The sequence below is a fragment of the Cyanistes caeruleus genome, chromosome 2, assembly GCF_971803275.1.
Source record: "Cyanistes caeruleus chromosome 2, bCyaCae1.hap1.1, whole genome shotgun sequence".
NCBI lineage: Eukaryota > Metazoa > Chordata > Aves > Passeriformes > Paridae > Cyanistes > Cyanistes caeruleus.
Genome location: NC_141702.1, coordinates 61,311,539 through 61,336,431, shown reverse-complemented (window position 1 = coordinate 61,336,431; position 24,893 = coordinate 61,311,539). Strand labels below are relative to the sequence as shown.

General features: G+C 40.2%; 1 protein-coding gene across 10 annotated transcripts in view; it reads right to left on the bottom strand.

The window, feature by feature from the left end:
* The window catches only part of PLAGL1 (PLAG1 like zinc finger 1), a 46,425-nt gene that overhangs the window by 18,344 nt on the left and 3,188 nt on the right, over positions 1-24,893 (bottom strand). For 2 of the 10 annotated variants that reach the window (XM_086868980.1, XM_086868969.1), the window contains exons 2-3: positions 10,122-10,164; positions 6,997-7,173 (exon numbers count right to left, since the gene is read on the bottom strand). Coding sequence is in view for 5 of the 10 variants with exons in the window: in XM_086868946.1 (XP_086725072.1) it covers positions 10,122-10,140 (19 nt within the window). In the remaining 5 variants the exon portion in view is untranslated. Of the gene's footprint in view, positions 1-1,263; positions 1,461-6,996; positions 7,174-10,121; positions 10,167-19,642; positions 19,743-22,015; positions 22,203-24,322; positions 24,505-24,893 lie in introns of those variants that run through there. The other 8 variants (XM_086868956.1, XM_086868937.1, XM_023923457.2 and 5 more) reach the window with 6 other exon arrangements.

The window sequence follows — 24,893 nt, the reverse complement described above, 5'->3', positions numbered from 1 at the left end:
CCAGCCTGAGGTTTGTTCTGCAACACTCTGTGCTGGAAAAGCTTAAAATCCTTGTTCTACAATTTATTTGGCAAAAAATTCAAAGTACTCAATTAGCAAACAGTTAATCACAAGTTATTTTCCCATTATTGTGGGCCACTGACACACATTTTTTTCTGTAAAAAACATATATGAAAGAAGCCTTATATCCTAAATTTGATGCGCAAAATGAATTTTTAACCAATTAATAATTGATTCTATTTATATTGAAGTAGACTAGAATTTGTCATAGTTACTAGAATTCCGAATAATTTTGTTCAAATCCCATCAACTTTGGGTATTTTGTTATGCTAAACTGTCTACAGATTGTGTCTTGTTAACTGTAAAAACTGATCCCTAGTCCAGCACCAAAATGGGTGAACATTTCCTCAATGTCTCCTTTTCCTATCTTTTCTATGTTATACACCAAAACCTTGTATTAGCAGAGATGTACAGCTGCTCAGCTCTGCATGGAAAAAAATAAAAAATAAATCAAGACACCTCACTATGAAGAAACACGCACTTCTGTGCATGACACTGTATTATTTGGGAAGCAGGTGCAGTGTTTTCCATAACCCTGCACCCAAAATAACACCATCCTCTCAAGGAAGGAGAAGAAAAAAATAAATAAATAAATAAAGCAGACTTACTCCAGTTTGCTTGAGAGGGAAACTTTAGATTTCAAGCAGAGAGTTCCCATGTGTTTGACACATGGAAACCCTGAAGCCTTGCAGTCTCTACCTGGCGGCACCAGCACAGAAAGTGTGGACATGCTGCTGGGGCAATACTGGCCCCTTACCAAGGCCTTGTGCTGCCATGCCCAGGGTTTCTGGTGGGAGGATGGGAGCTCCTGAGACAGAGGTGAAGGGCGAGGAGGAGTCCTGGTCCTGCCCAGGCATTAGTGGCACCCTGCACATAAATGTCTACTGCTCTTGGGGCCCCCTCTCTGGGAAGGGGAATGGTAGGTGGTTTGCAAACATCCCAGAAATCATTCTGAACATTAAACATATTCATGGGAACATGACCTCACTCTACTAAAATGTAAAACTTTAAAAATGAGTTACTATATTTGGAGACGGAGGCAGAGAGAGAGAGAGAACAGCAAACATGCCTTACTGCCACCCCACCCCATACGTTCAGTCAGACCGGCAGGTCAAGCTGATTCCCTAAAACCCAGCACTGCAGGTGAGCCCGGCCCTCAGGCGCTCAGACACGGACTCACCGTGACGCCCTCCCTCACCTCACCTCCATCCTCCCTGTGCTTGTCTTTCCTCCCAAGAAGAATGAAGATTTGGAAGGAGAGTAAACCCTTGGGTTTTCAGCGGTAGATCATCTGTCAAGGCACCTGCTCCTTCCTCACAGCAGTATGATCCTGACCAGCTGTTCTTATGGAAGAATGCCTCTAGAAGGGTGGCTCAGCACTTATCTGACTGTAAAGAAACCTAACACAACGCATGTGTGCATTTTAATGTCAGACATAAGTTCCAATACGTAAATTCTTCCAAACTGCAAAACTATTTGTTATGCAAACACATACAAGGTAACAAACACTGTGATTCATTACTAATTCCTAATAGGGTGTCATCATTATGATAATCAAGCTAATGTGGGAACAGTAAGTCTTTCACCTGGTGGCCATGAAGTTATACAACAGGCATAGCCCAAAGGAATTTAAACAGCTTTCCATAAAAAGTCAGTCACACCAATCCCAATGAGGCTTTCTACCATGCTCATTCTGTCTAGCAAATCTGAATAGCAAAACAGTTGGAGAAACCTCAAGGAACATGGCTGGGTTATGGAATTCAGCAGTTTCAGCATGTTCCCATGAAAGTTGTGCAGCAAAAGCATACCTGTGCTCTGCTGTATCTTAGGAAATCCACAGAAAAAAGTTAACTTCACTGTTTGAGCACCTGAAAAGGCAGTAACATCTTTCCTGCAAAACTGAAAGAGAAAAAAGCCCCAACAAATCCACAACACAAAAAAAAACCCCACCAAAAAACCAAACAGGAGGGAAAGTATGAAGGTATAAAGTTCACTTCAACTAGTTTATCAAAGTTCTTGGTATGTTCATTCATCTAAAAATGATCTGAGGTCAGAAAACTCATTGATTGATTGAAAGCTAATTTAAAAAATAATCATTCTCTGGTTATTCTTGGGATAAAACTTACGTGTCACATTTCCAGTACACCACATGGGATTTGGTTGTTATCAGAACCCATATACATAAATATATATACATAAATGAGCACAGTTCAAGTGAAGTCACCTCCCATAGTTTACATGTAATAGCTTCTAATCAGCACAAACAAAGAGACTTCTCTCTCTGCTGAAAGTACATTTTGAACAATCATTTGGAAAAATGCAGTTGGATTTTCAAAGGATTTTTTTTTTCCTTCTTCCCTCTCCCTCCACTGTCTTGGCATGAAGTCATATAAAATTAGACCCAGAAACAAGGAAGGAGGCTAACAGCAAACTCACAGAAACAACTACTATTTTTTATGAGAAAGAACCTGAGTCAGCATAGCATGGTTGCATGAAATTCCCAGCAAAAAGCCCTCTGAGAGGGAATCCTTCCTGTTGTACTCTGCCCACCCTCCCCAGCAGCAGTCTGACCTGGTGCAAGACTGTGGCATCTTCTGCTCACTTTAGGTCTTCACTAGCACTGTCCCAACTGTGCTGCTTCTGTGCTGCAGTCAGGAAGACTAAAATCTCCCTGTCACAGAAACAGCATCCAAGAGAATCGTATTCAAATTGCTCATAAGCACCCTGTGGCTCCTGGGCCACGTGTTGGAACCCCCAATCTGCATCTCCCACACCACAGATTCTACCTACCAGAGCAGAAGTATTTCATTTATCTCAAGCACTTTTCTTTTGGGGAGATTTTTGTCAGGACGGTTGATTTATTTTAGTGTCAGACATTTTAGTGGAAAATGTGAATGCTACTGTGGCAGTTCAACACAGACACCAGAATCTTCCATCTTTATAACAGCAGGAAAAAGTCCATATAATACATCTTCCTAAATGCATGTATGTATAAATACAAATGCACACAGGCACACACATTCCACATTAATGCATTAATACTGTCAGCAGTTTTATTGATGGCAGGTCAACACCACGGTTTCAATTCTGATAAAGGAAGTGCAACAATTATAATGAGTAAAGCTTAGTATTGATCAGTTGAAGTATTTCCAAGCCTTGCAACATTCCCTTAAAAGGGAACCTTTGGGTCTCTCTCTCCTTCACTGAACTTGGTTGTTACTGGCCACCAAATCCAGATGTTGTGTAAAGGGGACTGGTGAAAACTTGGTGACAAAAGCTCCCTCTCCTAAGAAAACCAGTCCAAATCAGTCCTTCATTTTCCATTGGTGACTTTCAACATGGACTTGTGGGAACTTTGCCAGCAAAAAGACTAGCACCTGGGATATATCTCCAGCTGCTTACTGGAAGAAAGAACCAGGCAAGCAGACACACTTTGGAGGAGGTAATACAAATTTACAGTAGAATGTAAAGAGGAAGCATGGCATGCAGAGTGAAGAGGTACCGTACTCATCCCATGGCTGCAGAACCTGATGTCTTTAGAGGCAATTGTAACATGAAGCAAATGCAGCTACTGGGAATCAAAGTGCAGTGTTTGCACCCCAGGACCCACTTCTGCAGGTATCACTAGTCTGTGCACATGGCTCCACTGATGTGCAAGTAGCCATTATGAAAAAAAGAAGTCCATGTGGAGAAATGAATACATGTACACTTAAGATTGGTCAGGGCTGAGACCTTGGAGTCCTGAAAGAACACTCCAGTCAATATTACATTCAGTGGAAGCTATTAATAATACTGGAAAATAAGTTAACTTTCTCAGTGAACCATCCAAACTTCCTACTGATATTCCCACTTGCCCAAGAGAAAAAAAAAAAAAGTTAATTATTTTTTTAATCAATGAACCCTAAAGTACGTATCTAAAATACTGAAATGATGGAGTTGTCTTTTAAAAGCATTGACTTTAGTAAATGAGGGTCATTAACAGCTTAGCAGAACAGCTTTAGTTCTTACTGTGCATCCACTTCATAACAGAAAACTTCTGTTATTCCTTGCTTCGTTTCCAACAGGAAAAGCATGCTTGATTCCCAGCCTCTCTGGGAACAAAATGGGTAGGAGACTCTCATCCTTAGCCTTTATGACCCTGTTAAATTATCCTCCTCTTTTAAAGCATGAAGTGATTTCTTTAAAAAAAAAACACATAGGCACTGGGAAGCTCTGCTGCTGAACAGACACAAAAATTAATTTCTGTGAAAAAATACTCACATGTGCAAGCATTGCATCTGTGTTTCAATTCATTTGTTTTCTTTTTCCTAAGATCCAACATTTATTTCTTTTTTCCTACAAAAATATTTTTATGGGGAACCATATGATAATTAGCTAATGTCTTGACTGATACTGTAATAAAGAAATTATTACTACCTGCACTTTTTTAACAGACTGATTAAAAAAAGCTAATAAGATTGGCAGCAACAAATTAGACAACAGTATAGTACATTTTCCTCACAATAACTATTCTCTTGAGATATAAGGACAGCCCTGTAAGACATATAAATACAAAGTACATGATTATAGATTATTATAAGAGAATTGCAGGACAGTTGGAAAAATTTGTGAGTTTAAAAAACAGCAGATTTTTTTCTATAGATTAAGCTCTCAACTCAGATCACAAAGTATCTCCACACAGCTCTATTTATTCTGCTGACAGTCATCTCAGTTTGAGATCAAATAAAATTCGAACACTTTTTATAGATTTCTGATCGATCTGTAGTTTCTTTAAATTATTTGCCGAAGTCTCACACACACACACACACACACACACACACACACACACACAAATAGCAATAGTCTCTATTACATGAATCTAAGAAGCAATCTTGCTATGCAAAGTTGCAAAGAATTTGTCCCTGTTTTCATACTTTCCTAGCTCAAAAAACAAGATCAACAGATGGTAAAGGCATCACCTTGGGGGAAATGCACCATTCCTCAAATACGTATTTATATAACTCTGGTTATTTAACATACATATTTACTTAAAGCTGTGTATGATTACATATCTCACCTTGTATTTGGTATGTTTTACTCTGTTGGTTAGAAATCAAATATTTTATACTTCTTCCACTTCAACATTGCCAATAGGTCAAAACAATTTCATATTTTATGAAGATGTTAGAAGAGGCAAAGGGACAACTGTCCTGCCAGAGCATCCCTACACATCTCCCCACTCACATCTGCCTAAGCTTCTTCCAGTCCAGTAAGTTAAACATAACACACTCTGCCTTGTCTTATCGCCTGAGGAACAGGGAACAAGTGCCACCTTCCGTGTCACACATGAATCATCCACTTTCTTCCCCATTACACCAACTAAAAAAGCCCCGATCAACTGAGCCTTCCGTGACTGCGATTCTTTTCTATTTGCACCATTACAAGTACCCAGCAACACTCACTGGTCAACATTTTCATAATACATCTAGATTACAACACTAAAAGGACCTACAAATATATCTCCCATCCAACTTAAATGTTAACTTTATATTAGATTTAGCTTTACATTTTAATAGCTTCCAGTGCCTATCATGCATAAATACACTTAAGTGAGGTCAAAAAACAGTCTTGACACATTTGGATAACAATAATGACAACAGAGCCCACAAACTTTGATATCTGCCTGCTTGAGTTCAGTGTTTTCACATGTTAGTCAAAATTACAAATGCATTTGCATTTTTTGGTTTTTCTCCCTGAAAATCTTGGAAACTTAACAGCAGAAGCCATGAGCAAACATGTTGATGCTCTCAGTTAAGCAACGTATTTTCATTTTAAGGATCACAAAGTAATCTGAAGAAAGCATGTTTGCATATGGAGCCCAAATTCTTCCAAGAAAAACAAATAAGTTATCTGCTGGGAAAAGCACAAAATGAGACAAAGCTTGTAAGATTACTAGCTCAAAATCACTCAAAGAAAAAATGCCAGACTGAGGAACACAAACTATTCCAACAAAACGTGAAACTTCCCAAGCACTTCTCTCAAAATGAGGGGACTGCTTGAGAGTTTTCAAACTCCTGCACCCATGCACAGACACTTTTAATTGGGTTTGCAACAAAAACACATCAATTCCTAGGCAGCAATTACTCTGTTCTGAAGTTACCCTTACACTTAAAATAACAAAGGAATAAATGACATTACTTAACTTTTTTCCTACTATCGTAAGTGGGCCACACCTAGAAGTTGTAGCTGCATGAGCCCAGAAATCTTTTCCTTCAGTCACCACAGAAAATAATATAGAAACTTAGCAATTTCTTCTCCTGTTTCCAGTAGAAAATTTACATATGAATTACACACCAAATTCCCTTGGTCTAATACACTGAACTCGCACGATGAAAATACTGCTTCTTCATAATCATCCTTCCCTTGCTATCCTTTTCTGTCTTTACAAAAAAGCCATGCACACCTGAAGCCAACAGCAAGCGTAGTGCTGAGTCTACCTCTTGCCTTGAGTCCACACATGGAAACAGAGATTTGGAAATATATCCTCACATTTCAAAGGATTTTAAGATTCACAGATTTTCTGCCAGACAGGCTCTCTTTTTAGTCACCGCCTTGTGCGTAAGTATTGACACAGTAGTCTGTACCAGTTAAGAAATCATCTGATGCAACTCAGCTGATTTTCAAAAGTATAAAAAATTGCATATCGTAGCTCACATAAATAACTGGTATTCAGGGCTAACTGGAAGACTCAAATACTGATTTTCTATTACTTTTCATGTTCATTAATCACTATTAGATAAAGAACAAATGAACTCACACAGAGGCTAGAAACAGCACAAGAGTTACTTAGGTGTTTCCCATTACAGAACACAACTCAAACATTGGTTTTGCACTCAAGAACAGAACTGCAAACATTTCATAATCACACCACATATGGGAAATCAAAACAAACCTTACCTTATTTAAAATGGCAATTTTAGTAAAAAAGTCAGGCTATGCTAGTACAGGGTGTAAGGAACCATGCCATCCTCCTTCGGCAGACTTTTCCAAATGCCGCCGTATTCAACTAAGTCTAACTCCACTCTGTTTTGTTTCCCCAGGAGGACCCATTCAGGACCATGTGCTCCTTTTCAGCTGTCAATAAACAGAAGCAGTGAATTCCCCAGCGCTTCACAAAGCTAGTTAGGCATAGCCATTCATTTCTTCAGGAAAACAGGGCATTGATTTCAGCAAATTCCCAGGGAGCAGCTACAACAAAGAGATCAAAGACCCACCTCCTTTCCTGCCTGGCTTTGGCCGGCTGGGTTTAGAGGAGCAGCAACAGGTTTCCCCAAGAGCGGGCTCTGTCCCCACCGACCGCTGTACGCTCCATTCACACCCATCGCCTTCCTACATTCCCGGGACAGCCCCCGGCGCTAACCGTGACAAACCCCTACATTCAGGCAGCATAATATACTGCACACTAGTTCATCCAAGGATAAAAAGAAAAACAAGCTCCAAGGGAAGTCTGCTGCTTCCCCGACCAGCCGAGCCTCAGCAGCTGACAGACTCTGCATAAACGTGGGGGTTTTTTTCTAGCTTCTCCATCTAAATCAGAGAAACGCTTGCTACCTCAAATTCATGGTGCTGAAACGTCTCTGGAATGTTGGCTTTACTGATTTATTTCCACAAGCTCGAAGACTTAGCTGCTGGAGTTTGAGGTCTAGCTGCAGCAACCCTTGTATTGTGCAACCATGATATTTTCTTTGTGCAATTTGCCCTGAACTTCAGCGGGGTTTTCTTCTAAGGAATTTAAGGGGGTTTGTTCTAGTTTGATTAGGATTTTTACTTTTTAAATTGTACATCTTGTCTTCATTACTGTAACCTGGAACAAGACTTTTAATGCTAAAATTTGACCTTGTATTGAACCAAGCATTAGCAAAAGACAATGTCATGGTCAAGCTTAAGGACTGGTGGTTAGGCTACATGTCTACTGCTAAACAGGAAGAGCCAGAGATCTGGTGCTGAGACCACCTGGTGCCAGCTCCGTGTGTCTAAATGCTCCTCATCTCCTCTTTTCCCCCACAAACAATTTGGTTATATCCAAATTCCTTACCTGGAACACAGTCTGGTAGATATTATCCCTCACACACACCCTAGTGTTTGTTGCTTGTTAGTATAAACCAGTACTGAGCTCACAGGCTGGCCCTGCAATATTTATTTATATAGATACAGACATAAAAATGTGAAGTCAATTCACACCTGTACAAATTTGCCATGTCATTCTTTAGCATTCTCCTGTGCACTGACATTTCACCAAGGCACTACCCAGCCGTCACAAACACCCACCAGCTGGAACCTCAAAGTTCCCTCAGCACTGGTACTGCCTCCGGGCTACTAACTCATCTCCAAGTGAGAAGACAAATGTCTATCCCACTAACATGAGCAAGTACCACAGGACCTGACACAGAACAAGCAGTACAGTGCTGAGAAGACCAAGGACAGGTGGTAGGGATGACTGCTCACTGCACAGAAGATAGCTGACAACACAAGGAAATACAGAACTGCAGAATTACTGAAGTTGCAGGAGACCTGGAATGATCAACTAGCCCAGACTCTTTCTGAATGCAGACCCTTTAATAGCATTACCCAGGGCCTTGTCTGTATCTCGAATACTTCCAGTGAGGGCAACTCCACCACTTCCCTGGGCAGCTTATTTCAATGTTTGATCAATCCCCCATTGAAAATGCCCCTTGCATCCACAAGTATCTCCCCTGAAGCAACTTGAGGCCATTGCCTCTTGTCCTGTTGAAGTGCATGCCTGGGGAAAGGCTGCTTCCAACTCCTTTTCCATAACCACCATTTTTGTACTGAAAGACCATGACTAGATCCCCTTGAGCCTTCTCTTCTTCGAGCAGAACACACCCAAATCCTTCAGCCTCTACTCAGGTGACAACTTCTTTAACACCCTGATCATTAGGGAGAACATGAGAAAGGCACTGTTGCTGAGCTGAAAAAAAGACAAATGAAACTGCCAGGGCATAAAATTGCTAAAACAGACAAACATCTGAGTACAGTTGAGTAGTCTTGACCATGACTCCTGTGCAGTCACCCTGCCCTCTGCTTTCTTTAATATTTCACTCCTGATAACAGTTTTGCCTGTTGCATACAATACAGTCAGGCATATTACATTCCTTATTTTAGAGATCTCTCTGTATCTTAATGACATTTAAGCATGCTCCAAAATTGTCATATTCCAGAAAAAAATTTAAAAATGCATTTTAACAAATAACTTGATCTCCACATATAATTGCTATCTTCCATTAAGCCACAGATTGTTTTATATGTATTAACTGATTGCAGTTATTAATGAAAAAAAAACCCAGTCCTGTTTTCTTTGTTCCTCTAAGGATGTACCGAAGAATGATAAAATGTGTTTGAAATTTCCCTCTCGTATTGCACAGTTTGCAGCTGGGCAGGCCTTGGAGGCAATGATTTAAAAAGGCAGCTGAGACACTGGAAGGACTCCAAAAGAAAGCATGTAGATCAGATCAATAAGCAGAAAAAATGTGCTTAATGCTTCAGATAACTTAAGCTGGAGCAAGAGAGTGCAAGTATTGGGGAAACGTGGGCAGCAAAGTATAAGCATATACCACTTGTCTGTTAAGAAGGACAAATAACAGTGATAAGGCAGGAGATTTGGATGTGACTGGGATAATCACGTCTTGGAAGCACAGGAGTTAAATTCACAAAATGATTAAAAATCCCCGAGCACATCACTCTAGTAATCTGGGACAGTATTTGTGCCAAAGATAGATAAAACATTTTAGACAGAATGGCAATTTTAAATCTCAATGAACCAGTCTGTTCTTATATTTGAGCCAGATTTTTACAATTTTACTCACATTAAGTCATGCTTTATTCCAAGAATAATCCCGTTGATTATAATGGTAATATTGTTCCACAGATATCTCAGAAGAAACACAAATGTAAAAGCAGACTTTATACTTCAGATGAAAGGCATTAATCATGAGTACATCTGGGAATCCCATAAAAACATATGGTACAAAAACATCACTGTGGGATGATGGAAATGTACTTACAGAGTAGGTCTGTGGACATGTTTACAGATCAAGCAAAGGAAACCTACACAAAATAAATGAAAAAAGAATTATCAGTTTCCTGAACTAGGACTATTCATGTTTATATCTAATGCTAATAATCACATGCACAGTCTTTTAGTTCTGTAGGAAATGAGAAAAACATATCTACAGAAATCTAAAAAGGAAGAGCTTCAGTTTGTAGAGGAAAAGAAAAACTCATTCCACTTCACTTCACACACCATGTAAACAGACAATATTAATGTAATGCATTTTAATTAAGAACAGTTCACTGTATTCCACGTCTTCATTAATTTCTATTATTATGTATTTTCCAGGCATCAATTACAACAGAATTTTCAAGCATCATGTATTTTACCCCACTGCACGCTATTCTATGTTTAAGCCTGATATTTCTAACAGTCCCGAGCCTCACAGAGTCAAAAAGAATATTAACCAAAGATATGGCAAGACAGTTTATTTGCACTCTTGAAGGACTTCTGGAGACTTTTGGTTTTCTGCTGAAAAAGAAAACCATCTTGTTTCCTTCCCATTCATCTGCTGGTTTTTGACTGAAATTTTACTATAAGCACACTGGAGTAGAGTCTGAGTTTTCTGTAGCTGTCTGAGCAATCCCCAACACACAGGTATCACAATGACTCAATAAGGCTACTTGGAGCTATAGAAATATTAATGCATTTATTAGTAAAGAAACACACAAATAACAGTACAAATAACATCAGTGTATGCCATTTCATGCCCTGTATAAATCAAGCAGTTTTAAGGCAGTGTTTAAAGGGGAGTGTGTGTGTATGAATTAGGGTGAATGAAAGATGTTCAATAAGGCCAAGTGCCGGGTCCTGCCCTTGGGTCACAACAACCCCAGGCAGTGCTTCAGGCTTGGGGAAGAGCAGCTGGGAAGTGGCCTGGCAGAAAAGGACCTGGGGGTGCTGGTCAACAGCAGCTGAACATGAGCCAGCTGTGCCCAGGTGGCCAAGAAGGCCAATGGCATCCTGGCCTGGATCAGCAATAGTGTGGCCAGCAGGAGCAGGGCAGGGATTGTGTCCCTGAACTTGGCACTGCTGAGGCCACACCTTGAGTGCTGTGTCCAGTTCTGACCCCTCACTACAAGGAAGACACTGAGGGGCCAGAGAAGGGAAACAGACCTGGTGAAGGGTCTGGAGCACAAGGCTGTTGAGGAGCAGCTGAGGGAACTGGGTTTGTTTAGCCTGGGGAAAAGGTAGCTCAGGGGGGACCTTATGACTCTGTACACACACCCTGAAAGGAGGTTGTAGCCAGGGGGGATTAGTCTCTTCTCCCGAGTAACAAGGGACAGAACAAGATGAAATTCCCTCAAGCTGTGCCAAGAGCGGTTTAGGCTGTGTATTAGGAAAAAAATCTTCATCGAGAGAGTTGTCAAGCACTGGAACAGAGTGCCATGGGAATATCCCATTCCTGTGGATATTTTAAAAACATGTAGATATGGTGCTTAGAGACATGGCAGTGCTGGGTTAATGGCTGAAGTGATGATCTGAAGGGTCTTTTCCAACCTAAACTATTCAATGATTCTACAAAAATCTGACTCTGATGGAGACAACAGTATTTGTTAATGACTGAAATGGGCCAATAAAAACTACATTTTTAAAAATACAGTGATAGTAAGATACTTCCAAATTAATTGGAGCTGGTTGCAAGAACTGAGTTGTGCTGTGAGAAAGCTGCAGTACATGGGCCCACATGCTAGAGGGACATTCAGTGAGTCCTCTTTCCAGATAAAAACAGGCATGCTGACAGCAGGTTTCCTAAGCAGCAAGTGTCCTAGTCTGATTTCCATCATCCAGAAAACACTTTATTTCTGAAAAAAATCTACTCTGTAGTTTGACGCCATTCTGGCTGAGAGCAAGACTCTTGTCTGTGGTGTTTATTTCTAAAAATATAGCCCTTGCAGAGGGAACAGTGGACTTTAATGGCATCCATATGTGACTGTACACGCACCAGCCTTTGTCATCCCCAGAAACAACAGGCTACATGTTATCACTGTCAAAGCAATGCCATCAACTAATAGAGATTTCATTTCCCCCACTGAATAACTAGATTCATGATAAAATTATTTAATTGTGCTGGCATTCAATCTGCAGGGCAATTACCTGATAAACCAGCACAACACAAGCTCTTCCCTCCCATACGGTTTGAGTCATTAGTATACCTTCCTTGTCACACATCTGGTCTGCAGCACTCTCCAGAGAAAATGCAGCCTCAGTCCATGCCCTCCCTGGCACCCCCACATCCTCCATCCAGCCTTGTTACAGTGACACTGTGGTCCATGAACACCCCCATAAAGGCTTGTTTGAGTTGTTCTATGATGTCATTTTGGAGGTAAATCACCACAGTACTTTTCTCCACAGGCCACTGATGCCTGAGAAATTTTTCCTGCTGTACAATTCTATGATGAAACAGTGTTAGCAACAGCAACCCCAAATGCCCAAGTCCATCCCTTGGGAAGGGCACAGAAGCTACAGCCCAAGAAGGTACACCTCAGTGAGGGCACCCCCAGTCACTGCAACACTACCCACTTGCACAACACAGGAACAGCAGGCGCACCACACAAGGAACTGCTCCTCTTCCAACATCTGGTTCCTTATCTCTGACAGGGTGAGGACAAGTACAACAAAGTGTATTTGCAGGGGCAGGGGAGTTTAAGTAGAACCACAAACTCCATAAGTCATGCCAGCTTTTACCTGCAGTTATCCTCAACATGGACCCAGAACTGCCTGTCATCCTAGCTGCACAAAACCATAACATAAATCCCTCTCCTTCTTCAAGGGTACAAGGACACCCCTTGTGCAGTGTATTGCCCATGACCAAGGGGGTCCAACACATGCAGAGCTGTGGCAGCCACATATACTGTGCCAAGGAGACACAGTGCCTTGTGGCTTCTGGCCACAGCAGTCACTTGTCCATCTAAACTCAGGTGGCTGGCCATGTCCCACATTGACCTTTAGATGAAGTGTTGTAGGTATATTGGCCAAATTTGCTGTGCTGCCCACACAGTCAAAAGCAGTTGTTTGCAGTTGCTCCTAAGTGTCCTCCTTTCTCATCAATGAATGGGCAGAAGAGGAAGAGAAAATGAGTAGGGGATGTTTCATATACATCAAAACTGCAGCCTTGAAAATGTGAGGTAAAGCCCAATGAGGTTTTTACAGGCTTTCGGGTATCAGGAAAAGAGCTTTTTCATTCAGGTTGAGGAGGACTTGATGGGTTGAGTATAATAGATGGTTAACAGTCAAGAGATAGCAAAGCAGTGATTACAGACACTTTGAATGATGGAAACTTCAATGCTTTGTGGAGGTGGAAAGTGGTTTGCACCTGTTAGAGGAAGTGGAGATGGGTTCTGCACTGCCTAGAAGGACATGTCACAGTGTATTTTGTGTAAGAGACAGGATTTTAGGGTTTGGGTTATTTTCAGTTGCTCTACCATTGCCAAAAATTCACAGACTATGCATTTTATGTCTTATAAGTGATTTTAGTGGGCACGCTGTGGGCATGTATGACTCAGAATAGATACATATGATGGTGGTGGGACTGCTCTGAGATGTCCAGAGTCCACAGTGGGAAAGGCAATGCTCTGTTCTGGTGCAGAAGGCATGGAAGTAATGAAACAGGCTGCAGTTTCCAGGTATGGTTCATGAGGGGGACCTACAGCGAGGATCAAGGTCACTGTTACACCAGAGGAAATGTGACTTCCACAAGGAAATGCACAGAAAGGAAAACCAGCCTGCACACGACCGAGGGGGCTGTTCATGATGCACAAGACATCCGTGAAGGCTGCCAGGAATGGCCTTGATAACTTCCTTGTTCACCAGTGGTTCACAGTGGGAGGCAGCAAGAAGGGCAGCAAAGACTCCACCTACTACAGCTGCTGCAGGTCACCACAGAGTTCCCGGAGGATGACAAGGTTTCACCAGAAAGCACTTGTTTCCCTGGCCTTGAAGCTCATTTTTACCACAGACAACAAATTCCATGGCAAGAGAAGAGAGGAAACTGCTGTGTGAGAAACCTTTGCCATGTCTGCAACATAAGACTACAACGTTTTGTTCAAGACAGCTGCCCTGCATATAACACTCAAGGATTCTCACGTGGGTTCATGTGACAGCTCATCCACGGACCTCTCTTTCAGAACATGTACATCTATCTTCCCTGGCATCATGCCACAGAAAGCCAAGGGAAAAGCAGGCCCAGATGTGGGAAAAGTCATAAGTGGCAGCAACAGAAAAAGCTATCACACTGTGGGTGATACCCTCGTGCTTCTAAAACGATGCCATCTGTAGATAAAAAGAGAACGCACTGCCTGCAAAAAGAGACCTCTGCCATGCAGAGACAAAGACCTGGATCAGAGATTCTGAATCAGGAGCCCACTGTGAGTTGAGACATGGCTGTTTCTACCTCCACCAAGTCCTCAGAGGTTATCACAGAATTGCTTACATTGCTTTCCACATAAAAACAATGTCCAAAAACAATGACAACTGTCATCACAGGCATGCTCTGTGTACTGATCTGACATTATACAGCCCCCAAATGCACCTCAGTTTCATGCTGCCCACCAAAGAGGCACCAGTTAACCAGTCACCAAAAGACTGATCTCACAATGTGAAGTCACCTGTCCACCTTACTCATGTAGCTGCAAAGGAATACTACTATTCCTTGGATACTCAGAAGAATGCCCAGCACAACTCATTTATAGATTCACAACAGCCTCATGTAAGTGACATTGTTATCTAAGTACCTTTTATCATATTTTAACTAAGTAAAGGTAAAACATAAGTAAACGTATTTTTTCAATACATCTGTGGTAAGTAATGAAGTTGCAGATGTCTAAAATTCACAAGCAAAGATGTGACAGGAAAACCACATTTAACCTACTTACACTGAGATTAAATCAGGAAGGACTCTCTTTCTGCTGGCACCGCAGAAATCAGTTGCTGGGGTCTAACATTCGGCACACCTGATGACTCAGGTTGCAATCCCTCAGAAGAAAACACCTTCAGGAGACAACACATCTATCACACGGCATTAGCATTCCACTAGTGTCCCTACTTGTGTTCTTTTGGCTACTGCTAGTGCTTGTGCTGGGCTAACTGCTGACATAGCTTTTCTCCCAAATTCATGAACAGGAAAGAAAATCATAAAGATGTAGGAATTACTTAAGACTGACAGAGTATTAACAGGGAAAAATTAATATGCATGGCCAAAATCTTCATCTAAAGAAACCTACACAGATTTTCTGAAGCTTGTGTTGGTCCCACATGTACCTCGATATCAGGATTTACTGCATACTAAGTACAACTCATCGAACATGATTTGTTTGATGTCACTGATCAACAGTGACATTCCGCACATTTTTAATCTACCACATGTAAAGTCCCTCACTGGCAAAATAGATGAAATTATAAATCACTTTATTTATAACATAAAATAGTAATAATTTGTACTTTTACAATTACTTGAGGTTTTTTTCAAGTCATGGCATTATTTTATAGTTACAAAAGAGAAAAACTGTGTCACCATCATCTCTTTCTTTATGTACAGGATTCTGCATCTTTCCCTTGATTAACCAAAAAATCTTGTGCAGTACAACACATGAAAGTTCATGTCCACAATCCAGAAATTTGGCTTTCTAACATTTCAGAAGCTCCCTAAGTAAGTCTTATTTGTGAATGTAAAAAATAAGGAAAACCCAGAATTATAAATGTAATGTCTTTCTCTTTTACAAAGGTAAAAGAGCTGTACAAAATATGTGAGTGGACAAAAGTCATGTTCTCAAGAATGTTTTCTCTAATGTATTTACTAAAGATATTTTGTATACCTTCACAATAATGTTGTAAATTGTGTTTACAGTCACACAGACACCATACAAATACATAAGCTGGTCCTGCTGCTGAAGGAAACTTTATAACTATATACACATTTCCACAGATTAAATGCCATAGTATGCAAGCAACCAAGAGACCTGTCAGTTCCCAGTGACATCAAGAGTCATCCCATTGAAAATTTTTTGATCCCTTGGCTAATATTTCAGCAAAGATATACCGAGCATTAAATTTGGATACATAAAAAGGTCCTGCCTTACGATTCCCTCCACCAACCAATCAGTATTCTAACATGATCACCTCAACATGTAGCATCAGCAAATATGTTCCACACACAGGCACCTCATCTATCCAAGTCTGTTTTCAGTTTAAAGCAAAAAAACCCCTATTTTCATTAAAAGCAAATACTTATATCCCATGCCCTGATACCAGAAACCCAAAGACCAACAAATCCCACTCCATGTTTCAAAGCAAATTCTCTCTCTTCTGAAATATGGCACTGTCTCTCACCGTATTTTCCCAGCCTGTATCACTTGACACTGGTCTATTTTGGTCAGCAAAAGACCTGCTGCAGACAAGGCATCAAACACAGGTCTCTGCCCATCTCCAGTGCCCTGATAACAAGAAAAGCCATTATATAGAACTTTAAAAAAGAGATAGTAACAGAAGGGAGACAAACTCCTGGGGAAAGATACCGAACGGCATCTCATGCCAGCCTGCCTTTCTAAGGGCTGCTCTTGTTTGGCTTTGCAAAGCACTCAGAATTTTGACTGCGATCCAGCAAAGCAATTCTGCATTTCCCATGTTTTCCCACCACTGACTTGCAGGGAACTATTTGTACACATGAAGACAAACCTACACTTCATATTTTGCTGGGTCAGGATCAAGGCACCAATCATCTTTCTGGATCCTTATTTTCTTATGAGAATTGGATAAAATGAGCTAAAAAAAATAAATCTTGTAAGTGTGAGCTTTAGAAAGCCTCAAGACCCAGGAACATTCCTAAAATAATTTGCATTCCACAGCAGCAGGGCAAAACCATTTCCATTTCAATGAGCCCTTTGGAGAGGACTCTGGTCTACTGGCTGAAACTCAGGACTGAACCCCAGCATAAAATAAACATCAAACCCACTTGCACAAGGTCGCGTGAAAAAGCACTTTTTCCTGTTCTCCCTCGATACCTTGGCTAAACTCTTTTTCATCACTTCAAGCCTGCATCCCAACACTTATTTCAAGAAAGGCACAGCCATTTCTCTGCTGGACAGACTGGTCAGCAGGGAGATCTCCAGTCCTTTTCCTGCATCATCCTCAAGCAGCTGTCTCCCAAGAGCCAACAAGTCTGTGTCTTCAAAGAATGTTTGACAAAAACCTGGGTTTTAGCACTCACTTCTTTCATACGTTTGATACAAGTAACACACACTAGCAGCTGAAAACTTTCCAAATGTGGTGAGCAAAACCCACAGCGGAATCAGACAAACACACGAGTTCCCACGCCATGCAACAGTCACTGCCCTACCCAGAGAAGGGGATACACATTTAGCCAGTACTTTGGCAATGTCAGTAAATTTCAGGAAATCATAAAAACAGACTTGTCATCTAGAAGCCAACACCTTACCTCACACATCTTGCTTAGATTACGGTAATCTAAAACCTCCCACCCTCAAAATGCTCGCAAACTTGCACCTTATCTACAACACATGCAACCTAAGCACTACCGCAATAAGGTGATGCAGTGTGCAATGTTGCTGCTATATTATAAAAACACATTCAAATTATTTGGTTAAATTCCACTTCTCAGTTTTGCTCATTCTCATACACTTTTAGTAGTTTTAAATCTCAATGCTGTGAGATGACTACTTCATTCAGAAACTTGTGAGGAAGTTTTTACCTGAAAAAGGATTTTGGGTCAAGAATATTGGCATTTTTCAGTTATTTTAGATGCAAAGTGATCTTCACAGTGATTCCAAGGGGCTTAGCAGCTTAGTCTCTTTAGTTGCTTCATAAAAGCCAGATGTCTCTATACATAAATTATGTAGCAAAGCATAATTAATGCTCTTCCACAATATGCCTTGCTGTTTGTTAACAGCTTCTTGGCTAAGTAGAAATGTTTTCTTTTTCCTCTCCACTCCCAAAGGCCTCATACTTCGGAGATTTGCTTGAGCTGCCTGAAGCAGGCAAAGATAACACAAATACATCCTTATAACTCTGAAGCATAAGCAAAGTTTTCACTAAGAACTTAATACTCGAGGCAGAGAGACAGCAGGGGCTGATTTGTTTTAATTAATGCTACAAGACTTATACTGGGTAACAGCTGCCTGCAACATCGCTCCATTTGTTTGCTTCAACCTGCAAGCTCACATTTCCTTCAGACAGCAGCTGGACCTGTCAATGGCAAACTCAGCAGCAGTACCCCCCACATCCTTTCCTCCTGCTCACACATGTGGACTGGCTGGAGCAGGATATTGCATGGAAAACACAAGCTACTGCTGCATACACTACAGAGGCAAGGGGTAATTATTAGAAATAATTTACTGAAATTAGCCATCATATTAATCGTCAGGGACTGATTTTATGGGAACTAAACTGTAACTTGAGGAATGATTTCTTACTGCCTGTTCTTAAAAGGTATGCTTGTTTTAATGGTTGTATTTTCATAGTAGTGCCTAGAATGCCTACAGTGCACAACTCTGATAATATCCAAATGCTCCAAATGGCAGATACATGCCTTAATAATGAAAGCTACACTTGTTCCTAAATATTACTTGGCTGTTCCCTTAATTTTTCCTTTGGTTATCAAATCATCCGATGACTCCAAAAATCTGCAAATTGTGGCTCACAGATTACTGTTGAATAAAAGCAGGTATAGATGCAGACTATTCATATTCAGCCCTGTAACCTGTTTCTCAGATAAAAGAGAGATAAAATGTTGCTCCCCACTGTCAACCTCTTGTTGACAATTGTTCTCACATATTGAAAACTGGTAACACAGACTTATAACTGGACTCCTGCCTTTCCAAGGTCTGGACTGGAACTGCACAGTATACAAACCTGCTTTGGATTCTGTGCCACTTCTTACACATTACTCAAACAAGAAGCCAAAAAAATGTGGCATTACATGCACAGTGTTCATGCTTGTTTAAAATTTCATCCTGCAGGGCAATCTTGTTCTACTGTTTCATCCAGCAAAACTGAAACTTGAATAAATTAAAAGAGACTGTCTCTTTTCTAGACAAGGTTCTTTTTTTCAGTGAAAGAGAACACAAAAGGAATTATGAAAACAGAATAACAAGGTCAGCGATGTAGAGACTGGTAAAGGAAGAGCCACTACCTCCACAGAATGACAAAAACAACTTAAAAACAAGTGACCATTAATTCCCCTGTCAATACCAAATAAAGAGCTTGGAATATGGTGCACCATAGATTAATGAATGCCAAGTGCAGACTGATATAAAATACACCTTGTATTTCAGCAGTTTGGCAATTTTACTGCAGTCACTTGACTGTATGCCAATTTTTCAGAGACAGCCTTGGAACCTGATTAATTTCTCCATGTGCTCTAGCAACAGAGGCAAAGAACACATTTCTTCATTTAAAAGTCAACCTGTCATAGAAAAGTTACAATAATGTAGAAAAAAAACAAGATAAGTGATCTCTAACCTCTTATTAAAATTCACCAAGGGGTCACTTGTCTTCATTTCTTCACCCAGTTGCATGACCTCTTCAACTCTGACTTTTGAAACATCCATTCAGTATGGTTCTGTGAGTTAATGAAAAATAACCTGAAACAACTCAGATGTTTAGCATTTTCACCCCAAGTTACCAGAAGGCTGGTTTAGTAATTTATAAAAACCTACATGAACATATTCTGTCAGATGTTGATATAGCATGTGAGGTCTGCAAGTGGAAGAACTTAGGGTTATCTGAAAGTGCCCACTATCAAATATTTGGATGTTTTCTGCCAACAGCTACCAAACTGTATTCTATTTGTTGCACTGTAACATCTACTACATTCTTAATAACAAACTAACAGGTTTCTAATAAATGGTTGCTAATGACTTGCAACCATTGACAGCCATATTCACATTGGGAGAATCCATATGCTCCAAGAGTCAGTGCTCTGCTGGGACAAACTGAAGGCACAGGTCACACTCTCCACAGTCATGCTGTCTTAAGTTGTTCAATAAACTCTGTGGATTCAACTTTGGAAAAATATCCTTGTCAAAAGACATGATATTAAAATTAAAATTTACTGCAATTTCAGATTCTGGGACCCAAATATATTATTGAAAGTATTACAGCAACCATAACACACAAGCAGATGTGTGACAATTTTTGCTCTCAGGCTGGAATTTAATATTAAAAATTATAACCTGACTATGGGTCTTTCTAAATTAGATGATTATTTAATAAATTCATAAAGGTGTCAGTGCAAATCACTGACTACAAAGATAATTCAGAGACATATCAGTCTAAAAAATGAGTGAATTTGACAAGTAAAAAATTTCAAATTAATTTATCCTGCTAATACTTTTATAGATCAAAAAAAGACGCTCATTCTACACTGTCTTCAACTATTTAATGAACTGCTTTTTTGATTTGGATAAAAAATATTTAAAACAATCTTATTTATATTCTCTGTTTTCTGTTAGCTTAAGAAGTCCATACTCATTTTTGTAATGTCTTATTTCAAAAATATTTTATAATGCTGAGATATTTGATGTTGATAAAAGTGGTATGAAAAACTTGGCAAAAATTTGATAATTTTATTTTTGAAAGTACTAACACCACAACCCCTTGTCATCAGGTCACTTTGATGACCTCTAACATTGTAATATGTACTCTGTAACAGTATTTCATCTTTGCTAGAGGTCTGAAAATCCGTAAATACTTGGCTGTATAGGTCCTGAAGTCTGCAAAGACTTGAAGTGTTCTGAGATTCAGGCATCAACACTGACAAATTGCTAGAAAATTAAGAACAACTTAAAGGGAAAAAAAATTAATTTCAAGCCTTATCTTTTCTATTATAGTAAGACAAAGGATGGAAAGCAATTTAATCTCACATTTATCCTTGTTTTGTTTTCTATCTTGTCAATCTCCATTTTGCCATGGCAGCATTTCTTCTTTTCATTCAATAAATGCTTAAAAATTCAGATGCATTTTTATTAGCCAAAACCCTCCATAGACTCAGTGAAAAATCTGTATACCAAATTCAATTATTAAAAAGGGAGACAATTCCTTCTATCACTTACACTAAGAGTATTTTAGAGAGATATGCAGCATGTAAATTTGCACAAGTCAAGTAAAGATGATTTACAAGTGTGAAAATTATTCTTGTCCCTGGCAGCTGCTATGTGAGAAGTAATAAGGTCCAGAAGCCTTGCCGGGCACAACCAGTGACAAGAATATTATTACGACCCATCTGGAACCCCAAGAGATGCAAAATGCCTCGCCAATCTTTTGTTCTAAGCAAAACTAGAAATCCAAAGCAACATGTTTCCAAGCCAGGACGTGGTGAGTGTCACCACATGAACACCTCCTTGACCTCCTCAAATGGTTTCGAGTAAGGGCAAGCTGAGAATACCTTTCATAACTACAGAATTTTCGTATCACAGATTTTATAGGAAATGTGTTTGCTTTGCCTGCATATTTACTTGCTTTGTGAGGAAAGGAGTGTTAGGTTTGTAAAAACAAGTGAGTCATGAACAAGTCAAAATATTTCCAGTAAACTTATTTTTGCCTGAATAGGCTGAGTTAACTGAAACCAAAACATTTTGCAGACTTGTATCAGTTTCACTGGCTTGTGATGAAGAGGTGCTCCAGGCTGTGCTACATTTTGCTGAAATTGTTAGTTACAGAATCACAGAATCAACTAGGCGAGAAAAGACCTCTGATCATTGAGTGCAACATGACCAATCACCACCATGGCTACTAGACCATGGCACTAAGTGCCACATCCAGCCTTTCATCAAACACCTCCAGGCAAAGCGACTCCACTCCCTCCCTTGGCAGCCCACGCCAATGTCTAATCACCTTTTCTGTGAAGAATTTCTTCCAAATGTCCAACCTAAAACTACTGTGGGCCAGCTTAAGACAATGTCCTCTTGTCCTGTCGCTGGTTGCCTGGGAGAAGAGACCAACCCCCACCTGGCTACAGCCTCCTTTCAGGCAGCTGTAGAGAGTCAGGTCTCCCTTGAGCCTCCTTTCCCTCAGTCTAAACAACCCCAGCTCCCTCAGCTGCTTCTCATAAGATTTGTGCCCCAGACTCTTCCCCAGCTTTGTTGCCCTTCTCTGGACACGAGAAGTTTCATTCACCTTCATTTGGGGTCTAACAGCCTAACTGTGGAAATCCTCACCTGACACATTTTTTTCTTACTTTTCATTGGCATCCACCACTGAGGACCAGCACTGAGTGATCTCTTTCCAGTGCCTGGCACCACTGGGATGAGGAAGGGTTATCTGGCTGCCAGGTTTACAGGAAGAAAATGATGCATCTGCTCAGGCTAACTCATGTGCTAGTTTTCAAATTTCCACTGAAAGAGGTAGGAGTGGTTTTGTCATAGTGCATTTGGACTCATTCTGGCCAGCAGCCCTGGTCTTTTCTTAGATGAGCCCTGAGAATACAAAAACATAGTGTTTCAGCAGGCAAGTCATCTGCTGCGCTTTCTCACTGTGAGAGATATTAAGTCACTTGCCTAATTAATATGGGTGATTGCTGAGATACCTAAGTGCAGTTGAAGCAGGAAAAGATTACGTTACATCTTCTTGGTTTGTCTTAATCACTTTAAAAGGGTTTAATGTCTTTTCCTTACTCAATGATGCAGGTGAGCCATGACTCCCAGCACATAAAAAAGAAAAAAATGGAAAGCAGAAAGCATCCTAGAACATGGAACATTTCTGGAGCATTACAAAGGATGCCTCTCTGCACAGAAAGTAAAGCTGGTTGCTAAGACTAAATGAAAATTGAATTAAAATAGAACTTACAACTACAAAACAAATCTCTGGGGGTTTTGCACTCCTATCTACGAGTTTCTCTTTTGTTATGCCAATCACACATCAGTTATGTTTTTAGTAACTTCTTTCTCTTAGCTAATACTTTCCAGCATTTTACTACCTTCCCTCTGCCTTTTGCTTACTCCCTCCTTCCTGATCTTTGTTCAGCATCTCTACTTCCCCTCCTTTCAAACTCCTCTTGGTTCTCTGCATGACTAGATATAATTCCACCTGGAAAAGAAGCCATATCTACCTCTCTGAGGACAAAATAAGTATTGAACTACTTTAGTTATGTCTTTAATAAGTGCTTCACTGGTCCTTCCACCGCTTATTACTGTAGGACAATATAATGATTAGACACTTGATGTCTTCTTTGGGCATCAACCTGTCAAGGCACTGGCAAAATAGAATTCTACTGCTATATAAACAACTTCTTTGTTTCTCAGTTTTACAGTGCTTTTGTTGCAATCTTTAAAAAAGCCATACTGAATCTAAAGTTACTTATTTCTGCAGGACGGGACAAGCCAAAGCTGTCCATCACATTTTACAGCTGCAGTGATTAAAATAACATTCTAGCTAAAGTACCCCAGCAAAATTGAGTTTATGACCAAAAAATCAAATGTGACTCTTGCTGTTGTGGTTCTCTATGAAAGACACAAGAGACATGTCACTCTTGCAGAAGACATCTTTGCTTCTCCTCAAGAGTCCCTCAACACCATTAATAGGAATAGGAACCTGGAAACAAGAGAGTGAATGGAAGAGCAAAGCTTGATATTGCTCAATGCACTACATTTGCTTGGTGTTGTGCACGTTATTACAGGTTAGATACTGCCACACTAGTATTTTCCTAAGTGCTTTCCTAAGCTTATATTTTCCTATCCCAAGTTGTTTGTGAAATAGCTTCTAAAATAGTGCTCTAGGTGCAAGACACAGGAAGATAAAAGCAGATGTACTCTGTCTTCCAAGACAGAACTAGTTTACAAAGGCATCCTTGATCCTTATTTAGTACTGCAACTCATGCCATTTTACAAAAGATCAATCATCACAAGCAGAAAAAGCAAGAAAAAAGAGGAAATATGAGAAACTTAGAGACAGTAAGGTCCACTGGAAATAACTGTTGCTTCTGGAGTGTCCAGAAGCAGAGACATCTGGAACCCAAAAGACTCTTTCACAACAAATTGCAAATAGCCCATATATACAAAAATGCATTGGAACATAGAGAAAAGTCAGCAAAAAAAAGCAAAATTAGAAGCAAAATATTTATTTGATTAACCCCAGGATATGTGTGCAATTAAATTTTATAATGAACTTTCAAGATTTTCCCATACAGATTTCAAGTCAACTGACCTTCTTTCTGTCCTAACTCTTGTTATTTCCTGCTAGTTATCACAAAATAGCCGTATCCTTGGCATCATTCAAAGAGATTTCCTACTTCTTTCCACACAACACAAGAAAAGAACAAACAGATTCTTCTGGGTTTAGTGACAATTAAATGATGCAGCTGCCTGCACGGTGGCACAGGCTAAAGTAGAAGTGTGTGACTGCTGTTCCCTTGGTGTTTGGAGCAGTCTTGTTTGCCTCATGCTTATCTTTGAAAGCAGGAACATCTTAAAATAAAAGCTCAGAGGGGCCAGTAGGGAACTAGCTGGCAATACTCTAGTTTTGAAAACATCTTGTGAACCAGGTTGCTCTCACTGAAGAGGATGATTTAGATTTGTAAAGTTAGGTGTAAGGTCAAGTGCTCAAATGCGTCAAACTTACAATGCCTGCACTGACTGCCTTAAGTACAATATGTGTACTCACTTATGGACAGGGTGGGGAATCGATGTTTTTTGGGGTTTAATCATCAGTCAAGAAATTAGGAATTTGAGGGAGGGACAGCAGATCAAGATGCAGCCCTGGCAATACACTGTAGATT